The sequence below is a fragment of the Eulemur rufifrons genome, chromosome 7, assembly GCF_041146395.1.
Source record: "Eulemur rufifrons isolate Redbay chromosome 7, OSU_ERuf_1, whole genome shotgun sequence".
NCBI classification, from domain to species: Eukaryota; Metazoa; Chordata; class Mammalia; order Primates; family Lemuridae; genus Eulemur; species Eulemur rufifrons.
In genome coordinates this window covers 257,355,523-257,374,407 of record NC_090989.1, presented here as the reverse complement: position 1 = coordinate 257,374,407, position 18,885 = coordinate 257,355,523, and the positions used below count along the sequence as shown (strand labels likewise).

The window sequence follows — 18,885 nt, the reverse complement described above, 5'->3', positions numbered from 1 at the left end:
AAAATAACCTGAGACCTCTCTATCTAAAGAGAATCACTATAAACACATTGATGAACATCTGCTCAGACTCAGGTATAATGATTTGAGGTCAACTGAGCTGAAGTGAAGAAAATAGAAGTATAGTGAGTAATATCACCATCAGAAATGGGAAAGAGAGACAGGAAGGAGAGATGGAACAGGGCAGGAAAGACAAAGACATGGGACCTAGTCTTCAAAATCAATCATATTCATTCATTCTCTCTCTCATACATTCACATATGTACACATGCACACAAACACACACGTAATTCTGGAGTGGATTTTTGTACTTTTGGGGGCATATATGCCAATACATTAGTCCTCAGCTCCATGAACACAGAGTTCCCCAACGTTTACAGGCCTGTCGAGGTATAGGGAATATTCCCAGGCTCCCTGCCATTTCTGTCTCATAGTTCCAGCTTACAGACTCAACGCACTATCAGCCGTGTGACCTTGAGCATAGTAACCTCTTAAACCTGAGATTTGGTAACTATAAAAATCAGAATAATAAAACCTATACTTCATGTGGTTTTGAGAGGATTATGTAACATAACTAATGTATGTACACCACCACCAAAACAAACAGCATAGGGCTTATCGCCCCAAAATACAAATAAAAGGTGTTAATAAAATTTGAAAAATGTTAATGCAAATAAATTTAAAAGGAATGAGATAGGAGGCTGTGAGTATATGCATGTGTGTGGGAAGAAGATTAAGGGAGAAGTGAGAATAGAGGTGCCAAGTGTGAAAAAACTGAGAACTAAAAATGCAAATTTTCTGAGGATCAGAATTTACATAAACCAAAAAATGTTAATGATTATTAAGCTCAAGGATAGCATAACTGAAGCAGAGAGATCATGTCACCTTTAACAAGACTAAAGTGATGCTATTTAACCTAAAATTGTATATATTTACATTGTACTAATTTAATTTATGCCCAGAAAGAGAACTGAACTAGAAATCAGGGAATCCAACATATAAATTCTCAATTTTAAAAGTATCTTTACTACTTTTGTGACTTGGTCAAATCACTTACTCTTCTCTGAGGGAGTTGAATGAGCTCAGCACTGTCCAACATGAAACATAATACAAGACACATATGTAATTTTACATTTTCTAGAAGCCATATTTTTTTAAAAACAGGTAAATTAATTTTAATGACATACTTTATCTAACCCAATATAGCCCATAAATATTATCACTTCAACATATTACCAATATAAAAATTGATATTTTACTTTTTTAAAAAAGTAAGTCTCCAAAATCTGGTATTTTATACTCACGACACATCTCAATTCTGACTAGTCACATGTCAAGAGCTCAATAGCTATGCGTGCCTAATAGCTACCATACTGGACAGTGCAAAATAGATAACTAATTTATTTCTCATCTACTGATCACCTTCTATATGCCAGATATGCTGCTAGGTACTGGGGATACAAAAATAAAGACATATCCTGTCATCTGAGGGCTCATAAGGTCTTCTTCAGCTCCCAGACTAATTCTGCCATGACAAAACAATCAAGTTCTCCTTTGGGCTGCTATAATCCTGAGCACCCCACTCTTCTATTGCAATGCTCATGATACTGTATTAAAGCTATCTGAGTTTTTTAAATCAGTCTGTGCCATGACACTGTGAGCACCTTAAGAATCTAGATCTTTGTGTATAACTCCTAACACTTAGAACGGAGTACATACAATGGTTAAGAGCACAGCTCTGGTGTGAGACTGCCTAGGTTTGAATCCTGTTTACACCACTCTCTAGCAACGTGACCTAAAGGCAATTAACTTAACCATTCATGGCCCTCAGTTTCCTCATCTTAGAAATAGAGATGATAATGATGTCCACTTCTCATACAGTTGTTTTGAGAACTCAGTGAGATAAGACATTTAGCATACTAAGTATGTAGTGTGTACACAACTTAGAACAGCACCTGGTAAACAATATTCAATAAATAAATATTACCAAGTATTATTACATGGTCTGTAAATATTTGTTAAATGAAAGAATTCCAATTTTCACTTGTGGATATGTTGTACCATAAAAGTCTTCAGTCCTACAAGTTAAAATCCTTTACTAGGAGAAAAAAAAATTCATGAATTATATTTTTGTTGTTTTCCATTGCAAAAACTATCATCCAAATAAAGTTTCCATCCTGAATACCTTAGTGAACTGAACTGCTTATAGCAGTTCTATACTGTGTTTCATAAGAGACGTTGAAACTTAATTAATGATTCTTCATTATTTATTAATGCTTGTGATCAAAGCAGAAGACTTTCCTAAAATAATTAGGCTTGATGAGAAATAGTTTAACAGAAGCCAAATAACTAAAGTCAAATGTACTTTTATTGCTACAATTTCAAACTAAAAATGCCATTCTACATTCCCAATCACGCCACAAGTGACTGGAGGAAAGCAGTGATCTCCCACAGCACTTCTCAGGATACGACCATGAAAATGCATAATGATAGAGACTGAGGTTACATATCAGCCTATAATAGTCAAGTCCTATAACGTATGTAACAATAGGACTGTATAGGTCTGTAGAGGCTATGGTAATGTACTAATCTACCATAAGAAAGTCCTATAAACAGCAGGGAATTTCAAGAATAATACAGAGCTTAAAGCTATCAGAGAATTCAGCTACATGAAAGTAGCAAGAAAAAGTTAACTAAATCAAGAACAGGGTTTTGAGAAATTAATAGACAAAATTTGGCACCAATAAATGTTTACTGAATGAATTAATGAAAGAATATGGTATCAAGCTATAGACAAAGTAAAGCCATATAAAACATGGACATGTGTAATAAGGCCTTGAAGTGTGTATCAAAGTCCAAATTCACAGAGTCCAAATTCAACCTTTCACTCAATGCCAATATTATTCATTGTATTATACTTACATAGTATTTCTGTGCATATTCATATGCTCAGCTAAGCTGCAGAGTATATAAAGAAAAAAACTTATGTGGTCCTTGACCTCAAGAAGTTTACTTACAGTCAATTTAAGGAATCAACAAATACACATGAAAAGCTGAACAACACAAGTGAAGGGGTCTCACATGGCAATTTACAATTAAATAACAAAAGATGGTGCTATGGAAGTTCCAATTCAAAGGAAGCTCACTGTAGGCTAAGTTACTCAGGAAAAGGATTTATTGATAGAGTAGGACTCAAGCTAGGCCTCAAAGCACACATTTAGATTGAGGAGCAGCAGAAGTCACAGGGAAGGTATAATACATAAAGCATTCTCAAGAACAAGGGAGTAGCAACCTAGCAAGAGTGGCACTTTCAGACATTCCAACTCAAAGCTAGAAAAGTGGGCTAAAACTAGATTATAGAAAAATGTGAATTCCAGGTGAGACATGTTTTCTTAATCATATGGACAAGGAAGACACTGAAGGCCTTCTAGCTGAACAGCAACACAACGAAAGCTGTGTTTTACATAAACATTGAGAGTAGTTGTCCGGGGCTGGTGGTAAAGGGGAATGGAGAATGACTGACTGCTAATGGGTGTGAGGGAATGGACTTTTGGGGTGATGACAATGTTCTAAAATTAGATTATGGTAACACTTGTACAACTGTAAATATACTAAAAACCACTCAATTGTATACTTTAAACAGGTGAACTTAATGGTATGTACGTGATATTTCAATAAAGCTATTAAAATAATTAGTTGAATAACAGTGTACAAGATAAAGGGGCAGGGGGTACTAGGAAGACCAAGTAGATCAGGTGACCGATTAGAAGGTTAGTATATAATCCAAACTTATGGCAATGAAAAGCTAAGCCAAAGCTCACAGATATTAGTGACACAGAAATAAATACATACAACTTGAAGACGCTTTGGAAAGTGAATGAGCTCAGAAACTCAGATCTGGAAGGATTGCTGGAGGCCATCTGGTCTGAGGAAGGAATCCCCTTAAAATGACTCTAAATGGGAGCCTAATGATACAAGGTTTGGTAAAGAGAATATAGTAAGCTGAGTTCAAATTTAGATCTCCAGTAATCCAAAAGTGTTTGTTAAGTACCTATTACGTTCCAGGCACCAGGATATTTCCTGGAGTTTGAGGCAATGACAAAAAAAAACAAAAAGTAAGTATGAAGACCCAATAGGCAATTGAATATGTGAAACTAGTGCTCAGAGAAAGATCAAGGCTAAAGAGCAAATTTTAAAGTTCACCAAGGTGATAGCTGACAATAGATTAAATATTCTGAAGGTAATTAAGAAAGTAAGCAAGGAAGAAGAATGGAATTCTGGAGTAGTTGTGATACAAAAGGAAAGAGCACCAGGGCTCAGAAAGTCTGAATTCTAATCCTTGTTCTGCCATTCAAGAAGAGCAACAAAATCTTAGTTTCACTTCGTTCATCTGAGAATAACAATGAGAATTCAATGAGAATAACATGGTTGTTAGGAGGATTAAATAATAGCAAACATGTAAATCTCCTACTGATGTCACTCATAAACCATCATATTAAATAGTAAGACAGATAACACCAATGGTGAGACTTTTGAACAAAGCCAGGTTACCAAAAATGAAACCAGAAAACAAAAGTATTAGTAATAACCATAATGACATTGATAGGAATTCAGTAATATAGCGTTTCATATTCAGAGTGACTCAAGGCAGTAGATATTACTGCCCCCAACTATAGATGTGATAATGAGGCTCAAAAACATCAAGACACACAACTTTTAAGCATAGAGCAAGTCTGATTCCAGAGTGCAAGCTCTTAGTCATTATGCTAGTATTTCACCAAGCTACCCTGGGAGATGTATAGGGAATGGACAAAAGCAGAATGGCCAAGCACCTGCTCTTTAGGCCGCGTAAATTAGACAACTTCAAAAAGGAAAGATAAAAGACTTGAAAGATGCAATAAAGCATGTTTTCACAAACCACAGCAGAGATGAAGCCTACACACAGTAAGAACTGGGCACAGAATGATCCTATCTAAACAATGCCCTTAGGCAAGTGGTGACAGGCTCCACGAACAACAACTGCAACTGCTAGTCTCTGAACAATGTGTTTGTGCAATATAAAAAGCACACTTGGTCACTCAGTGGCTTCTTTCATCCACAGAAGTATTCAGAAACAAATCTACCACCACCAGCAGTGTTTTCAAATACAAAGGATAGTTATGGTTCTAAGAGATGATGTTTATAAGAAAACCCAGTACCAGATGGCTTATCTACGAAGGCTTGTTCCACTGGCTATCTGTCCCGGTCCATCAGTGTACAAGCCAAATAAAGTACAAGGAGTTGCTATGAGCAACAGAGACATGCACCTGGAAGGTAAACTGCTGAGGCCACAGCTATAGCAACATTGCATCAGTAACCCTAGGGCTCATTATTTCTATAAATCCCTACAGTTAAAAAATTCAAAATATCCTGTCTTGCTTCCCCTATACTACCCTGCACCCCCTAACCTCCATCACTAACATACCTCCTCTCACACAGTCTCCTTGGACCCTATTAAGGAATTACCTATCTAGGTATAAACACCTCTCATGCTCTCATTTCTAAACCCCACTGTCCTCCAGACCAACCCAGCTCTTCCCTTCCTAGCCTCCCCACTCTGCCCAGAGAAACACCTTTTCAAATGTGAATAAATTCATCCACCTCCTCAACCATTCCATTAGAAAATACCCCTTTCATCTTCCTGAAGTGCCAAGACCACATCACTTACTAGACCTCCTTCCCCTGATGTGCTCACCACTGTCATTTCCAGGCCAGTACTCCACGCCCCTCTCCCAACAACCTTCCTCTCTAGGAGCTTTCTAACCATCCTCATCAGGATTCTCCACTATGCTCCGTGACATGCTCTCAGATTTCCTTCAGCGAGCTTAGCACCTGGCTCACAGTCTTACCTTCTGATAAGGCAAATCTGGCAAAACCATCTTTAAAAGGGCACATCAAAACAGCTGGGCTAAAATATACAAACAGCACTCACCAAGTCATGGGAACAATGATATTGATATCTCGATATCTCTGGTACTGCTGACCAGCAGCAGCAGTAGAGAGACTAATGAGGCTCAAGAAATGAGGTCAAAGATGGGGCAAGAGTTGGGGTGAGGTGAAGCTCAGGAACAAAGTGAAAATGTTTTTGTAATAAAAAGGTGTTATGGTTAGACTTTAGGCTGTATGAAAATATCTTTGAATCAAAATGGTCACATTAAAATGCCATGTACCACAAAGGAATTTTCCTGGGTAGATGGAAATGTTATTGATAATAAGGTACAGTGTACGCAGGGTGTATCCATTTGTCAAAACTGACAGGTAAGATTTGTGCATTTCAGTGTTGTAAATTATACCTTTAAAAAACTGTAAAATGAGAATAATGATAATCATGTGGGTGGAGGTACACAGACAAAACAAGAATGACAAAGTTGATAACTGCTGAAGGTGGGTATTGGGTATATGAGGGTTCATTATACTAATCTATTTATGTATCTTTGAAGTTTTCTATAATAAAGTTTTTAAAATGTCACATATCCATCTCCCACACAACTCATGCTCAATCATCATATCCTTTAGGACTTCAACATCTACAAAAGAGCTTCTAACACTCCAATTTCAGTATTTACCACAGGTTTTCCAATAGCTCAAGAAGAGCTCTAATTCAGCTATGGTTCTGGACAGCCAAATGCTCCATTTCACAAGTGCTCTTCTCTAAGAGTGTTAAAACATTGCTCTTACTGAGCACTATCTTCCAGTCTTTCCAGCTTCTTGCTGGTGCCACATTCCTGCTTTTTACTCTGAAGCCTCCGTCCCTGGATCCCTGCTCCATCTTGGCTGTGCATTATTACAGATGTCAATATTTACTAAGGGCCTCCTATAAATAAATGCTATGAGAACAAAAAAATAAAAGCAAATGGGTTTGCTTTTACCATTTAACCTCTGTTTTCTTACTAATAAAAAACTTTCACAATTTGGGTTTCATCTTTCATTCAAGAAATTCCTTGGTCCAATTGTCAATGATCCCCTTGTCTTCAAATTCAAGCATAATTTAGTCCTCTTATACTTTTCTGTAGCATTTTAACCTATTAGCCATCCTTTCCCTTGTGGCTTCTGTGTACTCTTCTTGGTATTCTTCCTCAGACCTCTTTCTGCTTCATTCCAAAGCTGGGCCTTCTCTCCTTTCTAAATTATAGTGCTGTCCAACAGAACTTTCTGTAACTCTGGAATATTTTATCTCTGTGCTGTCCAATATGGTAGCCTCTGGTCACATGTAGCTATTGAACATCTGAAATAGGGCTACTATGATTTCATTTTAATTAATTTAAATTTAAATAGCTACATGTGGCCAGTGGCTACCGTAATAGACAGTGCAACTCTATAATCATTCCCATTCATTCTCATGACTTCAGCTACCATCTCTATATCCAAGTACTGACTCATAAATTTATGCTGATCCAAGTCATCTGGATGAGTTCCACAAGTACCTCAAACTCCAATATACAATCAATCAACTCCATCATCAAATCTTCCCTTACCTTACTCCAAATACCCTTCCCCTCCCAACATCCTTAGTTCTATGAATAGAATCCATCATCCAAGTCATCTGAGCTTGAAGTCTTAGTCACTTTTAACTCTTATCCAGGCAGATGTCTATTCCTTTTGAGTCTACCTAACTGATCTCCCTGCTTCCACTGCAATGTATTCAATAAGCACAATGTTCCTTTCTGTTACCATTCCAATGGTTAACTTTGTAGCCTTGCCTTTTTCAAACATTTTATATTAATAATGCCATTCCCTACTGCCCACAAATAAAGTCTAAATTCCCTAGGACAGTAGAGCATTCAAGATGACACAATCTGGCCCCAAGATATCTTTCTAGCCTTGCCTTCCACTTCTACCTCCTAAGCCCCTACTCTCTAGCCAAAACGGATTCCTCACCGTATTCCTATACACCCTGTCATATCTCTGGCTCATGTTCTTCTATCCTCCTTAGATATCCTTCTGACTTTTATTCAAATCCTAACCATCCTTCAAGGTTCATTCAAGTTCTACGTCTTCCATGACATTTCTCAGACCCCCGCTGTCCCCCGCTAAAGAGTAATGTCTTTTCCAAATTCCCATTGCAGAAGTTTTTTTTATTTTTGTTTTGGGGTTTGTTTGTTTTTTTTTTTTTTTCCCCAGACATTTTCTCACTCTGTCTCCCAGGCTGGAGTACAGAAATGTGATCATAGCTCACTGCAGCCTATAACTCCTGAGCTCAGGTGATCCTCCTATCTCAGTCTCTTGGGCAGCTAGGACTATAGGCACACACCACCAAACGCACCTGATTTTTTTTTTTTTTTTTTAAGATGGGTGTCTCACTATGTTTGCCTGGGCTGGTCTCAAATTACTGCCCTCAAGCAATCCTCCCTCCTTGACATCCCAAAGTGCTGGGATTACAGGCGTGAGCCACCGTGCCTGGCCTCCCATCACGCTTTTTAACTGTATTACTTTAGTGACAATAATCAATTTCTACTTTGTTGGAAGTTGGTTTCATGCATTTTTTACCATATTGCAAGTTTTTTTTTGTGTGTGAGACAGGGTCTCGCTTTGTGGCCCGGGCTAGAGTGTAGAACTCCTGGGCTCAAGCAATCCTCCTACCTCAGCCTCCTGTGTAGCTGGGACTACAGGCATATACCACCACGCTCCACTATACCACAAGCTCTTTAAAAATGTGTATCATGTATTAGATATCTTTCTATACACAAATAGTAAAAAGGCCAATATAAATTGGCACATAATAAATTATATCTACTAATTATGTCATTTAAGTTACAGATCAATTGTTATGCCTAAAAATTTTTCAGTATCTCAAAAGTGGCCTAGGCACTAAATTATCTATATAATTTTATCAACAGCACATACGTGTTTTGGGCACTCATAATTTCCCAAATTGCCCTAAGTATAAGCTTCTAAATACTGAAAAATGGCCTTCATATACTAGTCATGTACTATCAGTATAATGAATAAAAGTGGGCTGATCTATTATGTCTCCTATGGAAATACAGGAAATTTTCTATCTTAAATATAGCACTTTATATGAACACAGGAAACATATTTCTGGGGCTCATGGTTTTGATATGATTCAAGTTAGAGAAGTAACAAATTACTCAATGATAATAACAGCTACTGTGTACTGAGCACTTATGAGTATGTCAGACACTGTTCTAAGCACTTGACATGTATTATCTCATTTAATTTTTATTAAATTCTATGAGTAAGGTACTATTATCATTCCCATTTTACATATTTTAGAAGATAGGCATAAAAGGTAGATCACATATTTTAATAAAAATATTATGTTCCTTAGTATAACCAAACAATGGATAGAAGATACACTTGTGATAGAGCAATTACATGGAAGTACTGGGTCTAGAAGCCAAAGATCTAGATTTATTTTGGTTAACTAAATATAACCTGACTGATCCTCAATGTTCCCACTGGTCCTTATCAGGTAGTTATAAGAATCAAATAAAATAATGGATGTGAAAACAATCATGAAGAGCAATGGACTTGAGGTCAAGGGACCTGAAATCCAGTCTCTGCTCTGACCTTTATTAGATGTGAGACTCTGTGCAAATAAATCCTACAGCTTCTTTGAGCCACGTCCATTCTTTGGACAAGTATGGAACTTGCCCATACTACTTATGTCCATGCTATTATGTCCATGATGCACAGTGAACATGACAAACACAGTCTGCTGTCCTCACAGAACTCAGCCTAGAGGGGGATACAAATGAGCAAAATGATAATTGTAAAAGAGTAGGCTAAGTGCTCGGAGAGGGGAGTATGTAAGAGAAGCACCTAATCTAGATTTAAGGGTCAAGGAATACTTTCCAAAAGGAAATGACTTCTAAGCTGAGACTAAAAGGATGAGAAGGAATTAGTCCAACAAGGGAATAAAGAGTTCCAGGCAGAGGGAACAAGGCTCAAAGACCTGAGCACAGAGGGCAAATGTTAATATTTTAATAGCAGATTCTAGAGGAGTAAAGAGGATTTTTTTAAAGCATTTTTGAGGGATCTTTCTGTATAATTTCTTACAACTGCATGTGAATGTACAAGTATGTCAATAAAAATTTTAATCAAAACAAAGCATATCTGAGAGCTCGCTATAAACTGAGAAGTACCCTAGCTGTTTCAGTTAATATTAATACTTATAATCAACTACATTAGGTATACTACTACAGAGAGCAAAGTTGAAGGAGTTGTTATAATGGAAATAGAACTACTAAGGACATTTAGTGACCATATTTCAATAATTGGCCACAATTTAGAAAATCATGATTCAGTACCTTTCACATCTGGTCGATACTGTAGTCCATCATCTTTCTTTCCCAACAAACTTGTGTCATCTGTGTCTGTAAGACATTTTCAAATTAAAATACATACAATGTTTAAGTCACACCATGAAATTCTTAATTATCCCAAATTATTCCAGGTCCTTCTTAACTCTCTGTCCACTATCCTGCTCACATTTTCCACCATTCTCTTGAACAACTATGCCATTTCTGCTTCAAGCCTCAAGGCATCTTAGGTATATAAGCTCTTTGCATGATGAACAATCTAATTTCATTTGGTCTTCAGCTTAAAAGTCACCTCCTTTAAAAGTCTTTTCTATGTAAACTAAAATAACACATACCATGAGGAGAAAAGGTTAACCCTTTCTCCAAGAACTACAGAACAATTTACCTTCTCTTACCACTGTTTCCCTGGAAACAGCAGATTAAAATAAATGTAGAATTTTAGCTGTGTTATCAAACATTTACTATGTAAAAAAAGAACCATTATATTGGAATAGAGCCTATTAAAAAAAAAGACCCAAATTTCTGAATTGTATCTGGACTGGGAAGACTTTTATAAACGAATCATAAATACCTGTTAGGAGGCACAAGCTTCCCAATACATGGGGGTGGAGGGGGAGACAAAGGAAAGGTATAGTTAGGAGTGGATGGAAAAGTATAGAAGGCACTAAAATAAAACGTAAGGGCCAACCACTCCAAAGGAGTTTAAATCTGCATGAATTTCAATTAAAATTCTCAAACTTGGCCAAGTGCTCTGAATTTGAAATTCCAGGATTCAAACAATGCATCAGTTCCTCAGAGGAGATATTCCTTCTCTAAGCTATTCTTCCCACCTAAACTCTAAATGCCACCCCCTGAAAGAAAAACAAATCACACTTCTTCAAAATTAAAGCAAAGCAGAACATCTACCTACAATACAAGGCAAATGGTTTCCTCTATCATGCCCATATCCAATCCCCTCCTGGAGAGCCTCTGATGAGCTTCTTGGTTATTCTTTGGCAGCTTAGACCAGAGGTACTGCAATCAGTTGTGCAGTATGTCACAAATAATCTGTTACTGATATAAAGTACCAAACTTTGGCTAACAACCTTTTTCCAAAGGAGGTGGGGGTGGGGGGTAGGGACACAAGCAAGCAGGAAAAATGTACAATCCCAGTCCATGAGAATGTGCCTGGCCCACATATGCCACTGAGGAAATGATCCACTTCCCCAGCCCATGTGGGTACCACTAAGGAAAGAAGATAGAGAACCCCTGGCTGTAGAGACTGGATATTTCTAGCAGGGGTCGAAAACAAAAAACTCATTCTTATATGGTATCATGGCTTCCAAGCTATAACAAAAAGTAAGAAGGGAAAAAAGAACTTTAAACTGAAGTTAATAATTTTTCTTTTACATTCTGTAACATTACACCAGTATGTAATATACATAGGCAAAAATGCCAAAGAGATAATGTGAAAACAAAGTAAACTGTTATGCTCTAGAAAAAAACTTTTAGAAATACATGGCAACACTTACATATACATAGTTTTATTGTAATTAATATAAGTTAACTCTTAAATAGCTATAATCATCACAAATTTGAGATTACCTTAGAACTCTAAATATACCTACAATTTCATGTTAGAATCAGCTTAGTAACCAAAAATAAACAACCAAGATGCATGGGTTATATCTTGAGAAGATGAAAATAAACAAACAAAAAAAATCTAAATCAGTAACAGAAGAAATTCTGAAATATGAAGTGATAAAAGAAAATAAAGCTTCATAGTTTTCTCATTTTACAAATTTAGAATACTACCAAAATATACAAATAAGATTATAGACTTATAATATTAAAGACAGGTCTCTGGATGAATAGAATGGCTTTTACCTGTGCAGTGGCCAAGATGCCGTATATCAATTTGTTCTTGCTTTATACAAGATGCTTCGCGAACAAAACAGGGATTGTTATAGGAACTTCCATCAGAAGCACACACAGGGTTAAAACTGTATCCACTGCAATCTATATTACATACACACCTGTTGGAAAAGACAAAAAATAACTATTTTTACAGCAAAAGTATTTTACAATGCTGCAACAGCAAAAAAGAACAATTCTTTCCTTTTTTCTGCTTCCTGTAACAGAAAGCCATATATTGTTTTAAGTCACTGATGATAGCTTAAGCAAAGTGAATACTTAGCTAAAAATTTTCAGGTGAGGATTCTGAGATAATTTCATCTAGATATTATTAATCCAGTGGTTTCTCTAGAACTTTCATATCTAGATAAAATAATCAGATGCCAAATGTCAACAACATTAATTAGAAAGAAAGATGGCATAGTGGAAAAGACACAGAATTATGAGTCAGAGGTCATGAATTTAAATCCTAGCCCTACTAATTACCAGATTTGTGTCTAGATTCTTCCTCTTAGTCTTAGTTTACTGATCTGTAAGATAGAGGTAATAAAAATATATCTACCTTAACAAATATCGGGAAGGTTTTAAACTATAATAGATATGAAATATGTAAAATGGAAACCCTCAAAGTGTTTTCTAGTTACACATCTACCTATATAACTGAGTGTCCACTGAACAATGAGCACCATACTATAGAGAAGGCCCAGGAAGGCCAAGGCAAGGTTACTCCTCTCAAGAGCAATAAAATCTAATAAAGAATAGAAAAATAAAAATAAAAAACAGACTGTCTCCTGTTTCTAGCAACATGGTAGACTAGGAACCTTTACCAATCCTCTGTATGAAAACAACAAAACATTGGATAAAACATTTTAAAACATTCTCTTAAACGCATTCATAAAGTGGTAAGAAAGCCAGGAATACTCAGGACAAAAGTTAAATGGATAAAAGTCAACTGAGCTCACTAAAACTGATTTTCACCTTGAAGGCATCTGTCAAATTGAAAAAAATCAATTATCAATTTTTTGGCTTTGCAGGCCTCTGGGAAAGGAGACAAAGAACACTGACCCACCTGAGGTGGGAGTCTGGAGACCCTAGAAAAGCTGGATACCCAGAAAGTTACAACCCTCAGCATAAAGGTAAACTGGAAATGAGCTGTCATATTCCAAAAAGACTGTTTAAATGAAAAAGAAAAAGAAAAAGAAAAAAAAAAAGGCTGCTCTGAGCCACGGCATTGGAGAAGGAGAAGAAAAACATCTCCCCTGAGAATTCAAAGGCACAAGCCAGCCCTTACCTGGGTACTGGGTAATTACGACTTAAAATATTACTTGGTTGTTCTGAAAAACCTCAAGCTCAGAATTTATTTTAAGGGGGCAAGGACTGGAAGGGGGTCCTCGGCAAATGACAGAAGTAAATGCAATCTTTTCTGGAGAAAACCAACTTTACCCTAGACCTCAGTGATTTTCCACAGATACAGATCTGAGAAAAATGAGCAGCTCACACACACACACACACACACACACACTCCTTCACACATCCATAACAAACAAGGAAATAAAGCTCCATAATAACCAAAACAAGCCAATTTTAAAAAGAACCAAACACAATTTCCATAGTGTATTACCAGAAATTTAGAAATTCAATGGGCAGATTAGATAAACTAAAGGAGAATTAGTGAACTGGAGGATGGGTCAGGGGAAATTACCCAGATCAGAGCAGAGAGTCAAAGAAATGGAACACATGAGAAAAAAAGACATGGAGGACAGAGTCAGAAGATCTAATAAAAACCTGACTGTAGTTCCGGAAGGAGTGATGAGATTGAGGCTGGGCAATATTCTCAACAATTTCTCTTCAAACTTTCTAAAATGAAAAAAGATACCACTCTAAATATCCAAGAAGCCCAATAAATCCCAAACAGGATTACTAAAAATGGATCTACACACTGAAATATCATAGAGGAATTGTGTAACTAAAAAAAAAGAGGGGATATTTTAAAAGCAGCCAGAAAGAAGAGAAACATTACCTTCTAAGAAGCCAGAATAAGAGGGAAAACTGACTTTTCAAAAGCAATAGCAAAGTCAAATTGCTTATTAATAGCTAAAAGACAGTGAAATAGTACCTACAATGTGCTAAGATATAACATAAGTCTATATAAAGACAAATCTTTCAAGAATGAAGGTAAAATAAAAGTAATTTAGAAGAAGCAAAAACTTACAAAATGGGTCACCTGCTGCTGACTGTCAGTAAGGGAAATTCTAAACGCAAAAGAAAACTGATCCTTACAAGGAAGGTCAGAGACACAAACACAAATGAAAAACAAAGGTGCAAATAAGGTATATTGACAAAACACTGACCATATAAGACAACAACAATGCTCTGTGTGGTTAAATTTTTTTAAAACAGGAAATTAAAATACATTATAATGATAGTGTATAAATTTAGAGGGATTAAAATTAAAGCATTTAAGGAGAACAGAAATATTAATGAACTTCAGACTGTGTTAAGCTGAATATGCACATTAAAATTGCTAAGGTTATCACTAAAAGAAGCAGAATTCATAACTTTGAAACTTCTAAAAGAAGACACGAAAAGAGAGAAAAAGAGACAAAGGCAAGACAAAAGTACAAAGAAAACAGAAAAAAATTAAAATATATTAGCATTTATAATATTTTTAAGTGAACTATTAACAAATTTTCCAGTTCAATAACAAAGATAGGTAGGGTAGATAAAAATACGAAAGCCAGCTATCTGCTGCTAATAAGATACATGTTAAGATGTAATGATACCAAAAGCTAAAAATAAAAGGATAGTGAAGGAGATACCATATCTGGTATGGAAGAAACCTGGTATGGTTCTACTTACTAATAGATAAAAGAGACTTCAGGGCAAAAAAGATTATGAGAAAAAAGATCTCTTCACAATAATAAAAAATTTTATTCACCAGGAAGATATAATTCTAAATATTTTAAGATAGCCTCAAAATCCATAAAGCAAAAATTGATAAAACCACAATGAGAAATTGCCAAATCCACCATAGATTTTAACATATCTCTCTCAGTAATTCATATATCAAGCAGATAAAATATCAGTAAAATGGAAATCTTTACAGGTAAAATGACCTGATGCTGGGATTTGCTGAAATTACTTCCTACTAAAAGGTAACGAAGAAAGAAAAGATGAAACAAAATTGGACTTTCTGAAGGTGAATATGTGGGAAAAGGTCCACTTTATGTTTTTCTCCTTTTCCATGTGTTTGACTATTTCTTTAATTCTTGATTAACGGAGATCTCAATGTGAAAGGCAAAACTACAAAGATTTGGAGATCAAACATAAGAGACTAATAACTGACTTGGAAATAAAGAATGCCTCATAAAGAGACTAAAAAGACAAACTATAAACAAAGATAATCACAACCTACATAACCAACAGCAGAACACACGGAATACTTAATAAGTATCAATCAATTTTTAAAAAGGTCAATGGGGGAGGTATAAAGAAATAAATAGAAATAAAAGAGGTGCATATAGGAGCAATATATGTGGAAAGATGTTCAACCCTATTAATGATCAAGAAATTAAAATTAAAATCACAATGAGATACCATCCATACTCACTAAATTGGGAAAAATTGAGAACAAAAGACAATACCAGGTACTGAAAAGGATGAGGAGCAAAGGGAATCCTCATCCTCTACTGGTGGGTGAGCTTACTAGTTATAGCAACTTGGGGAAACGGACATTCCCATGGAAAACTAGACTTGCACATGCCCAGCAATTTCACTACTAGATAAGACCCCTGAAAACCTCTTACAAGTGTACACCAGGAGACATTGGTAAGAATATTTACAACAGTATTATTCATGAGAACAAAAGACTGAAAATAATCCAAATGTCCAACAGTAATATAGACTATAAAAGGATGTGGTACAGGCAAATAACTGAGTTCAACAAGCGGTGAGAATCAATCAACTACACCTACATGCATCATAAATGCGAATCTCAAAAACATAATGTATAAATGAAGGTCGAGAAGAATACACATACTATGATTCCATTTACATAAAATTCAAAATCAGTCAAAAGCCAAATTATATATTATTAAGGGATCTATCATATGTGGTAAAACTAAGAAAACAAGGGAACGATTTCCACAAAATGCAGTGTAGCAGGTGAATGGGAGAAAGATGCGACTGGAGAGGGACATGGGGGCCCTGCAGTACAGCCAGCCCTCCATATCCTCGGAGTCTGCACAGCCGACTGTGGGGCTTGAGCATGGGTGGATTTTGGTATCTTTGGGGACCCTGGAACAAATCCCCTGTGGATACCGAGGGACAGCTGTATTACTAAAATTCTATTCCTTGGCTTGGGAGGTAGAATTCAAGAAAGTTCCTTTCATTTTTGTGCATTAAATAAAATGTGTAAGTTTTTATATACTTTTGAATATGTACTATATTTCACAATTTAAAAATCAAGGTACCAGCAAAAAATTTAAATTCATAAGAATATTCACTAAAATCAAAAATAATATAGTAGCAAAAGTTTAATTTCTGGAAAACAAGAGGTGAAAAGAAGAATCAGAGAGTATATTGGGAAGTTAGCTAATCACAGAAGGTGAGTCCAGAAGAAAGTTTCTGGATACGAGGCAGGGGCACAGACAAGTAGCGAGCATAATCCCCTGTGTGTGGGTGAAAACGTGCACAAACATTTAGTCATACATAATATCACTATATCTAAACAAACACTGAAAGAATGCCAGTGCTGAAAGGAGCTTTAGAAAGCCATCTATCCCAATCTTCCATCCAATATAGGGCTCCCCTCAGCAATATTTGTGACAACATTATCACTTGGCCCTGCCAGAGCATTTGCAGTAATGGACAGCTTAATATTAATATCTCAGCAAGCCAGTACATTTCATAGGTAAGCTCTTCCCTGTACTGACCCCCAAATCTGCATACTAATTAGTTCCACCCATTAACCCTGATTCTGGCCTCTGAATCTGCATGTAATTAGCCCAAAATATCATTTAAATATTCAAAAATAATCATCATATCGCATATAAGTTTTCACTTTCTTGGGACTAGATCTCTCAAGTTTATTCAACAATTCTTCATTTGCTGTAGTGTCCAAACCTCCCCACCATCCTGATCACCCTCCAGCTTCAGTATCTTATAACGTATGAGGCCAAGAACAAAACACTGACAACAGTACAGACACGCTAATACCTTAACTATTCTGGATACTATGCTTACATAACACAGGCAGGATTACATTAACTTTTCTGATAACCAAATTAAACTTTAGATCCATATTGAAATTCTTAAATATACTGAACTCCATAGGTATGGCCTGCAAATGTGTGATTGCTATCCTCTGGAACCCAAGGTTAGGACTTTACATTATTTCTATCAAATTTTAGATTATCTCAGCATGCTGAACTCTTTTGGACTCTAAGTTTATCATCTACTATCTCTTCTAGGTTGACATATTCATAATTTTGACAAGAATATCTCATTCTTTTATCCAAGTCATCAGTAAAAGTACAGACTAGGACAGTATAAAAACAGAGACATGTGTCATATAATCAGAAAACTATGTTCAATGTTTACCGAAAAATTAATTCATTATTGAACACCTTCTAAGGAAAGTTGTTAACTACCTACAATTGTACCTATCATCTGACCTGCCTTCCTATACCGAGTATAACAAACCAGATTGATGAACATCTTGCTTAGATTCATATATATTACAACTGAGGATCAGCCTTGATACAGCAATCATATTACACTATCAAAAAAGAAAAAGAGGTTAGCTTTAGCATGACTTGTTCTTGGTAAGTTAATGCTGTTACTCACAATCTCAGCAAGTGCTCACAAAGTTAATAAAACAGTACACTTAAAAAAAATTAATGCTAAAAGGTCGCTGAGGCTCAAAGATCATGAACTTGTCAATTACCAAAGTTAGTAACAATGCTTTTTGTGCTAAACAAATGTCCAAAGACCTTTCTCATTACTTAAAACAAAACTTGAAGTATTAAATTAATTGTGAAACCTCCTTGTTCACAATTTAACAAGGAAAGGCCCCATTTCTCCTCATTTTTTTCCTGTTTTCCCAGTTTCTTCTCCTCAAGTTTCAGCATAAAGGAGGAAAAAAATCATGCAATAATGACTTTCCTGTAAAAACTTTTTTGAGCCTTACAATATGATGCAAAGTCTTCATAAAACCCCCCAGGATATTATCTTTAAAAATGGGATTTTTAAGAGTTAATCTACTTTTTCTACTAAGGAACAGTATTTCAGATTCTCTCTGTAGGGTCTTTTTCTTTTTCTTTTTTTTGAGACAGAATGTCGCTCTGTTGCCCAGGCTAGAGTGTCGTGGCGTCAGCCTTGCCCACAGTAACCTCAAACTCCTGGACTCAAGCAATCCTTCTGCCTCAGCCTCCCGAGCAGCTGGGACTATAGGCATGTACCACCATGCTCAGCTAATTTTTTCTATGTTTTTAGTTGTCCAGCTAATTTCTTTCTATTTTTTTTTTTAGTAGAGATGGGGTCTCGCTGTTGCTCAGGCTGGTCTGGAACTCCTGAGCTCAAACGATCCAACCACCTCGGCCTCCCAAAGTGCTCCCTATAGGGTCTTGATATACACATATCATTGGTTTCATTTTTGAAATGAAAGTGAAAT

General features: G+C 36.2%; 1 protein-coding gene across 1 annotated transcript in view; it reads right to left on the bottom strand.

Moving 5' to 3' along the window:
* TMEFF1 (transmembrane protein with EGF like and two follistatin like domains 1) overlaps window positions 1-18,885 on the bottom strand; it is an 81,959-nt gene that overhangs the window by 13,523 nt on the left and 49,551 nt on the right. Inside the window, exons 6-7 of the mRNA XM_069474484.1 lie at window positions 12,186-12,334; window positions 10,308-10,373 (exon numbers count right to left, since the gene is read on the bottom strand). Coding sequence (XP_069330585.1) covers window positions 10,308-10,373; window positions 12,186-12,334 — 215 coding nt within the window. The remainder of the gene's footprint in view (window positions 1-10,307; window positions 10,374-12,185; window positions 12,335-18,885) is intronic.